This window comes from Girardinichthys multiradiatus, chromosome 2 (genome assembly GCF_021462225.1).
Source record: "Girardinichthys multiradiatus isolate DD_20200921_A chromosome 2, DD_fGirMul_XY1, whole genome shotgun sequence".
In the NCBI taxonomy this organism is placed as follows: Eukaryota; Metazoa; Chordata; class Actinopteri; order Cyprinodontiformes; family Goodeidae; genus Girardinichthys; species Girardinichthys multiradiatus.
In genome coordinates this window covers 36,374,553-36,383,448 of record NC_061795.1, presented here as the reverse complement: position 1 = coordinate 36,383,448, position 8,896 = coordinate 36,374,553, and the positions used below count along the sequence as shown (strand labels likewise).

At 37.7% G+C, this 8,896-nt stretch overlaps 1 protein-coding gene across 2 annotated transcripts; it reads right to left on the bottom strand.

The window, feature by feature from the left end:
* Positions 1–1,288: 1,288 nt before the first annotated feature.
* irf7 (interferon regulatory factor 7) lies at positions 1,289–5,588 on the bottom strand. Of its 2 annotated transcripts, none has more exons than XM_047382198.1 (10): positions 5,435–5,588; positions 5,032–5,185; positions 4,246–4,417; positions 4,046–4,143; positions 3,888–3,939; positions 3,683–3,802; positions 3,386–3,591; positions 2,358–2,559; positions 2,121–2,236; positions 1,289–2,032 (listed from the first exon to the last, which is right to left on the bottom strand). In XM_047382198.1, the coding sequence occupies exons 1-10, from the start codon at positions 5,440–5,442 to the stop codon at positions 1,826–1,828; spliced, it is 1,335 nt and encodes a 444-aa protein (XP_047238154.1). In that variant the 5' UTR covers positions 5,443–5,588; the 3' UTR covers positions 1,289–1,825. The 2 variants fall into 2 exon arrangements, with proteins under 2 accessions (XP_047238154.1, XP_047238161.1); XM_047382205.1 differs by having other exon boundaries at positions 3,386–3,588.
* Between the last annotated feature and the right edge of the window lie 3,308 nt (positions 5,589–8,896).

Sequence of the window (8,896 nt, the reverse complement as noted above, 5' to 3'; positions counted from 1 at the left end):
AAACTAAGAAGGAAAATACTAAAACTGGGATATTCAATTCAATTCAGTTTTATTTATATAGTGCCAATTCACAACACATATGAAACAAAGATTTAGAACCAGCTTTGATCTGTCAGGATTTAGCACCACAACTTCCACAGTAGAACAAGACAAAGCGACTCACTTTGTTTACTCACATGTTTGCCTCACCTTAATTACTCTGTCTGAGAGCTGGTGATATTTCTACATAACAGCTGTTTGACCTGCCAAATACAGGAGGAGAAACAACAAAATCTTGCAACCTTTACACAGAAAGAGCCGAACATAATATAGTACACGATGCAAACAAATAATACCTGCACAACCAAATCTTGAAAGGTTGAATGGTCATTTTTTGGCTCATGTTAGCTGAATGTTGTTCTTGACAGATTATAAAGACCTTTTGAATACCCAAACTCAGCTCCTTGGACAGGAGTGCTATTTGGGAATGGCGACACCATGAGGCTCTGACAATTTAAAAATGGACCTGGATTACTGTAAGAGCCACAACATGTGAGACAGTCAAAGATTTATGGATTCTTGGTTGTTCTTAAACCATTTAGCCATTGAAGAGATCCCTCTAAGTTAAAAAAAAAATATATTACTAATCTAGCCATAATTACTTATTTTAAGATTGAGGCTGTTTTAACATTTAACTATTTCAAACCTGAAACCTTTGTGTCAGATTCAAAATTTGTCACATAAACAGTTAAAACTGACATTTACAGTTGAAGATGGTTTGTTTTTAATCTTAAACATAGAATCTTTTACTCTTCCTATCTTAAACCTTTATATAAACAGTGAACACATTTTTTTTAGAACTGGCTCACCAACAGTGGTAATGAGTTTGTTTTGACTGAATCTTAAGTCTGACAAAGCCATTCAGAGTGATCTGGAAATGGAGAACTCCTTTAGGTGAGAGGTCCAATCCAAAATGTGGGTTTGTGTAACTTTCTTGTATGAAACTGTGCTATAATAGGTGCACAGCGTAGTTCAGCATTGTCGGCATAGGGAAAAGTGTCTTGATGGCAACAAATATTCTACATCCTTTGATAGATGTAAGTTTTCAATAGAGCTGCAGATGTTGCCATTTCCTGAGTTAAATTTTAGATTTTTTCTGAAACCATACAGAGATTTCCACAATACATTGTCTGCTTTTATTTCTTTCTTTAAGGATCTAAAGATTACAAAAGGCACATCAAATACACCATTGATGTTCCTTTCTGGATTTTTAAACCTTAAATATACAGTAATGATGAAAACCACAAAATCTTTGCAGTTTCTTTTTTATTTTGCCATTTAAAAACTTAATATTCTCAGTTAAATACAGAAAACAAGTAATTGCTCTGTTCACATATTTACATAGTTTATAAACTCTGTGGGATAGAGTTGTATTGGAGTAGCAGTTTAACCTATAGTTATCTATTTATCAGCACTTGTCAGACAAACGAGTAATACAAAACAGACATGTTTGAAGATTATCTGAAAACCAGTACAATCTTATGGTTTTTTAAAAATCAGACACTGAAAGACAAATTAGCATATATGTCAAAAGACAATTGGACATTATACATTAATTGTGTAAAAGCTTGTTTTGTAACAGTTCACTAGCTAAAGGGACTGTTTCTACTTTTGTAGTGGTTTAAGTGTCAGTGTTTAAATAGTGTAAAAAAAAAGTAAAATGGAGATAACGATATTTAATCTTAATTGTAAGTAGTCAGTTAATGTTCCTTGCTGTGTAAGCTCATTCTTAACTCATGAAGCAGTTCACCTGACTGGCTACTATTTTATATAACTTTCACAAAAATCAGTGAGAAATCAAGTTTGAAATCTGATCGATGAAAAGCGCCGGAGTGGGCAGTGGCTCTTCAACTCCTGGCAAAGAAAACGCAGAGCTGATGAGATCAAAGAGGCTGTTATGTGAAATCTGCAGGCTGACGTTGGCGCTGTGGAGAGACGATGCACCCTCCATCTGGGCCATGTCGTGAAAATAGCGGCAAATCAGAGGCACCACCTGTAGGATAAAGGGGGAATTTTAAATCACTTCACTGATTGGAGCAGATGAGCAGCGAGAGCAAACAGAATAAACAATGAAGTCTTACTTTCACAACGATGAGCTTCTTTTCCAGCAGTTTTCCATCTGGAAACTTTTCTCCAAAGCACATGTTGATGGTGTATTCAGGGGAGCGGCCATTGTTCTCCTTGAACTGCTTAAGCTCTAAAACAGGCACAGATAGAATAGTTTATTATTCAAGTTTAATTAATGCTGCTTTAATTTAAATCGAGCAGAAATACAAAATGGAACAAATTTTTAAGGAGATAAAAACTTGAAAACCAACCATTAACATATTTGTCAAAACTGAGGAGCTCCACCACTGTGTTTTTGGGCAATTTCTGGGGGTTCGGAAGAGCTACACTGGGGTCGCTGGTGCTGGCAAACACGTGGCATTTGTCTTGCCTCCGGGCATAGATACCGGTGTCCTGTACCTCCAAGAGCAGCCCGCGCTGTATGCTGTTCAGTATGCGGTTGGTGTATTCAATCTGGGGCAAGTATAAGATCAGAAGAACAATATTTAATGTTTGTCATCGCTTGTGTTTTAACCTTTCCTCATACATGTTGGAGAAAAGCAATTTTTTAAAATAATATGTTCAGACAGACATAAATGCACATAACACAGGTACACAAATACAAGTAGGGGGTAAAATTCAGAAGAAGCCCTGGTTTTTTGGGGTATTTCAACTGATGTAGCTCTTTGTGAGTTTCCTTGAATCCAAGGAAATAAAGTTTTAGATTGTAAATTCTTTGATTTCCTTGTTTGTTAATATTTTAAAACACAGACATTCAACAGAAAAGGTATTTACAGATGGGGTCCAAGAATTTGAAGAAAATGTTCTCTTTATTTAATTAATCACATCAAATGAGGCACCAGATTTCAAATGGACAATTTTCAAATGGGGTGTTAGTACATCTAGCCATTTTGTAAATTTGGGGTTTGGTTGTTCTAATAACCAACTTTTTGGACTTTGACAACCAATGATTTAAATATTTGATATTCTACTCATACAAGGAAATGTGGTTATTTGACTCCAACAAATAATATCTATCAGCTGGAGGTTGCCTAAAATTATTTTTAGTTTGATCAGGGTTTTTTGCAGGTGTAAAAATATATGTGAGATTTGGGCATATAAAGAAGAGAAGATTTATTCAAAATCCATAAAAATCATTTACAAAACTCAACCCAAACTCATATACAATGGTTTAAAGAAAACTTGTTTGTTTAAGCGTAGGAAAGGGTAAAGTGTGGGTACAACATCGGGGTAAATTTACCCAGAGCCCATCAAATGTCCTGTGGGTATAAAGGTGTACCTGTTTGTGGTCCAGCAGGCCATCTGTGGAAGGAAAGCAGAGATGAAAGGCGTTGAACTCAGGCTCCTTGCTGTGGTAGTGGAGCTGAAGACGGTTGGTATGCAGCGTCGTCTTCAGCATCTCTTTCTTCCTGTAGTGGATGGAGATCTCCAGGTCGTACAGACTGGGCTGCTGAGGTGAACTAAGGACCGGAGCAGGATTGACTGCTTGAAAAAAGAAAAGATCAAATTAATGATGCTTACATTACAAATGTTTCTTTTTAAAGCAGAGATTTGTATTCTCTTTTAGCAAACATACCCTGGTTGTAAGCCAGCTGATCCCCAGGTAAATATTGTGGGAGGTTCTCAGTTGCAGTAGGATAACTAATGAAAACAGGATTATCATGCAGGATATCACTCTCCATCCACAACTGCTCCCCTGTTAATCATGAAATGGTAAATAATTTATTTCATCATAAACACCTTTGACAAATGCAAAATTGTATTTTGCACACAAGTTTTACCTGCTGGTTTGTTGCCAAGATTCAAAGCCATGAAATCCTGATGCAGATTGTGCTGGATGGAGAAGAACAAAATATGATGTTACCATTTAAATATGAGTCAGTCTGTGAATAATCAACTCATTAACAGAAGTGAAAGTGCACTTAAGGTAATCCTCCACCTCATTTCCTGTTGGGAAATACTCAATGGTTGGGCTGAAAATGTCTGGAGTCATGTCAGAATCCTGGCAGTCCTGCATTGGCAAACCTTCATAGTTGCCTGCAGTTGAAGAAAGAGGATCATCCTACTGATTTTTATTTTTCTTACACAAAGGTGCTTCACATCTGTAAGCCCAGATCAAATAGCTACTCACTGACTTACAGTCAGTGTTGATAATCTCATAGATTTTATGTGGGTCGTCTTGATTCTTGGAATTATCTTTAATCATCTTGAAGCGCAGAGAGAGGTTGTTAAGAGCACAACGGAAGTTGGTTTTCCATCTGGCCTTGTCATTGGGGAACTCGTTGATTTTGCCACTCGCCACAGCCCAGGCCTGTGGACCACAGACATGCAAAACATAAGCCAAAGGGCAAAAATAAAAATAAAGTTGGCTGCATTAACATTAGAAATTATAAAAGGTAAAGGCTAATTATGTTAATATATTCATTACACACACACATTATATTTATGACTATTTACATTATACATAGATTCTCACTGAAGGCATCAAAGCTGTGAATGAACACATGGAATTATGTAGCAAACAGAAAAAATGAAAAATAACTTTAAAAATGTTTTTTATTTTAAATTCCTTAAAGTAGTCACCGTTTGCTGTGATGACTGAAATATTAACTTTTGGTCATCTCTCAATGAACCTCAGGGAAGTTCTTTCAAGACTCTCTAGAAAACCATTTCAGGTGATCACCTCATGAAGCTCATGGAGAGAACGCCAAGAGATCAAAGCAGTCATCAAAGCAAAGGGTGGCTATCTGGAAGAATCTAAAATATGAAAATGTTTGGATTTATTTCACACTTCTTGTTTACTACATAATCCCCTGCGTGTTCTTTCACAGGTTTGTTGCCTTTGATGAGAATCTACAATGTAAATAGTCATGAAAATAAAGTGACCCACGAAGTGTCATAAAAATACCACAGTGCTGGTCATACCCGGAATATTTTACTGTCCTCATCGTTGCAGTCCTTCCTGGAGTTGTGCTTCCACGGGACTCTGAACTTGTTTTGCTCCACGTAGCGCAGTCCGGTGTACTGCCCCGTCTCCACTTGCTCGATGAGCCAACTGGCAAACTGAGGTTTAGGTGGGCTGAGAAGAAACACGACAGATCCGCGTTGTGTTGTTGTTGGGTGAGACTAATCAAAGACGCAGTTCACTATACATGGAAATGTAAGAATATACCGAAAAAGCGATATGCGTGTACAATTCTTAACTATACTATGTGCATTACAAGTACACAAAAGGACTAGTTTAAAACAGCCTACAAGTAATCCATCTCTAAATAGGTCAGTGCTATAGCAGATGTCCAAAGTAGAAAAAGCAGATGTTTCATCATACCTTTGCATTGTGCCGCAGAAATATAAATATTGCAAATCAACCGGCTTCTCGCAGCAACTTCTCTCATTTTATACACCCACTTCTATATGACATCAAGTGGCCTTACGGTGTCTCCACCTCCGTGGGAGGACGTCACTCCCCTTAAAAGGGTGAGTTTGATTCATAAGCAACCAGGCCTTTTCTTCGAGTCTGTATTGTAAAAAGTACGGCTGCGTTGATGAAATTAAATAAACCGAACGCACTCTGTGCTTACCAGATGCGGAGCAGCCGGACTCTCCGTTTTAGGGGAAACTGAAAGTCTTCTTGCTGACTGGTTCAACACGTTTAGTGAAGCCCCCATCATCCGGTATTTCATCACCACACGCCCCTAAGTCTATTTTTGTGTTATTGGTTTCAACCCCTAAGGCGCCTCTGTATCATTATTTCCATGCCTTTTAGCTGGAATTGTCTTTCTCTTTCATGTAATAAGAATTATAAATCAGTTTTGAAGTATTTGTTTTGATTTTAATGATTACTTGAGTCCTTTAATAAAATCAAGTGCTATTGTGCAGCATTCAGACAAGTGAAAACCTTTGACTGGATTATGCAAGATGACTTCAGGGAACATTTGATGCAGGACATGACACTTCAGTACAAACAAAAAAAAAAGTACAAGCTTCAAGCAAAAGCTATCAGAATAAGCTTTATCTTCATAGACCAGGTGTAGCTTTAAGTTATCTTTAAAAGTATGCGGTGAAACCACGCAATTCCACAGAATGAATATTTACAGCGTTCATGTGCTTTTTGACACTTTTAGCGTCTGAATTGTGCAGGTGTGGACTTGTGTCATGAGACTGAATCAGAGAAAGGGAGTTGTTTTTAGTCAAACAGCATGAAAAACCGCTCCTCTATCCAAACTGGGCGTCATTTCCTCTTTCTAGAATTAGCAATTTGTCATAGCATGGTGCAGCTTCTTATTTGCCCTTTTGCACAAAAATTAGTTAAAGGTCAAACGTCGGGTCCTGAAGAGTCACCAAAGTGACTGTGCTTCATTGTATTTATTTTGCATTTGAGGGGAAAATTGTTCCTGTTATGTCCTGAACACAAAATAAATTATTGGAGAAAGTGAATGAACCTTGCTGTGTAAGGGAAAGAGCTCTCAAACATACATATGGCCTAGCAAATGTGTCAGGAATGGGGAAGCAATGCAGACTCAGTAAGGGAATACTTCCCTTTTCCTGCTCACTGGAAGCAGCATGCATGCCATTTAAACACCCCCTCTAGGAGAAGAAAAGCCCCAGGGGACCTGTGAAACATGGTTATTACATCACAGAAGATCCAACTCCTTCTCAATATTAATTTATAATACATACACAGTATTAGTACTCTGGAATACACAATTTGTGTTTTTTTAGAGATTACATTTTTTGCAGCACTAGTGGCCATTATCTTTTTGTTATTTTCTGAAAATAAGCAGGGTGGAGAAGGGGTGAAGACATGCAGCTCACATCACCAGGGCAGGGACTCAAACCAACGACAGCTGTGTTGAGGATTGAAGCCTCCGAACGTGGATCGCACGCTCTACGTCTACGCCACACATGCCGCTACCCCTTGAAGTTTTACACATTTTGTTACATTATGACCAAAAACGTCAATGTATATCAATTGGATTTCAACTGACAGATCTGTGCCAAACAGTACGTAATTGTGAAAATGATACATGGTTTTCTTTTTTGAAAGATAGATAGATAGATAGATAGATAGATAGATAGATAGATAGATAGATAGATAGATAGATAGATAGATAGATAGATAGATAGATAGATAGATAGATAGATAGATAGATAGATAGATAGATAGATAGATAGATAGATAGATAGATAGATAGATAGATAGATAGATAGATAGATATGATCAGGCTTCATCAGATTGCATGGAAGGAAACTGTGAACATTAATGTTCGAGTCTTACCACATATTTTCAAACTGGATTTACGTCCAGGGTTAACTGGGTCACTCTAACATGAATTTGCTGTGATATAAACCATTCTGTCCAGTCACAAGCCTTTGGCAGTCTTTAACAGGTTTTCTTCCAAGGTTACTCTGTCTCCAGCTCTATCCGTTGTCCCATCCACTCTGACCAGGTTCCCTTCCCCTGCTGGAGAAAAGCATCCCCAAAGTATGATGCTGCCGCTATGTTTTACTATGACAACAATGATGTGCACAATCTTCCTTCTATGCTCCTTAGTCTTTAAGATGCCATTTGTTTACAGATTTTCTTGACCAAAACTTTGCAGACTTTACAGAACAGTTAATTTCAACAGAAATGTGATTACACGCAGGTGGACTCTTATTTACTCTCTCTGGGAAGTTCAGAAGGCACTGCTGTTTTTGGGGGCCCCAGAATAGAGGTTAAATGTAGACTTTTCAGATCCACTTTTGGGATTTCAATTTGTAGAAACATGAAAAAACATGGATCCTTTTTTTCCACTTCACAATACGGTCATGTTTGTGTTGTGTTTATAATATGACAAAAAATATGAAAGAATTTAAGGGTTATGAACACTTCTACAGATAACTGAAGCACTGTCAAAATTTCACTAAACCCAAACTAAATCATTTAGTAATTTACATGGAAGATACACCAGGCTGAGATATATATTTAGCTGTATCTCCTTTCTGTAAATAGCCACTGACTGAGCTACTCCTGCCAATGACTTTGTCCCCTCCATTTCTTAATCCTCTATTTCTTAATACAAATTACACCTAGCTCAGTATTTCTGTGTTTAGGTGTGTCTCTTTCCTAGATGCACAAACTAATGGAGTTATTACTACCATTAACTGTGTACTATTGTACTACTATCAGTGTTTCCCCAAAGAATGTTCTCATGGCTCAATGCTTTTGTGTTCGAAACTCAATCCTCTTATCCAAACTGCAACGAGGGTCTTAGGGAGGACCGATAACTCCTTCCTGCAGTCCATTTATGAGGAGTCTGTTCTCAGACTTGCTCACAAAGTTTGGTCTGATCCCACTCATCCATCTATCTATCTATCTATCTATCTATCTATCTATCTATCTATCTATCTATCTATCTATCTATCTATCTATCTATCTATCTATCTATCTATCTATCTATCTATCTATCTATCTATCTATCTATCTATCTATCTATCTATCTATCTATCTATCTATCTATCTATCTATCTATCTATCTATCTATCTATCTATCTATCTATCTATCTATCTATCTATCTGTCTGTCTGTCTGTCTGTCTGTCTGTCTGTCTGTCTGTCTGTCTGTCTGTCCGTCCGTCCGTCCGTCCGTCCGTCCGTCCGTCCGTCCGTCCGTCCGTCCGTCCGTCCGTCCGTCCGTCCGTCTGTCTGTGTCTATTTATTTTAGTTATGTCTCCTTGAATAACCAATTGGCAGAGTTGTTGCTACCTATTTTTGCTTTTCTCTCCCAACGAGTAAGGATATAGGTACT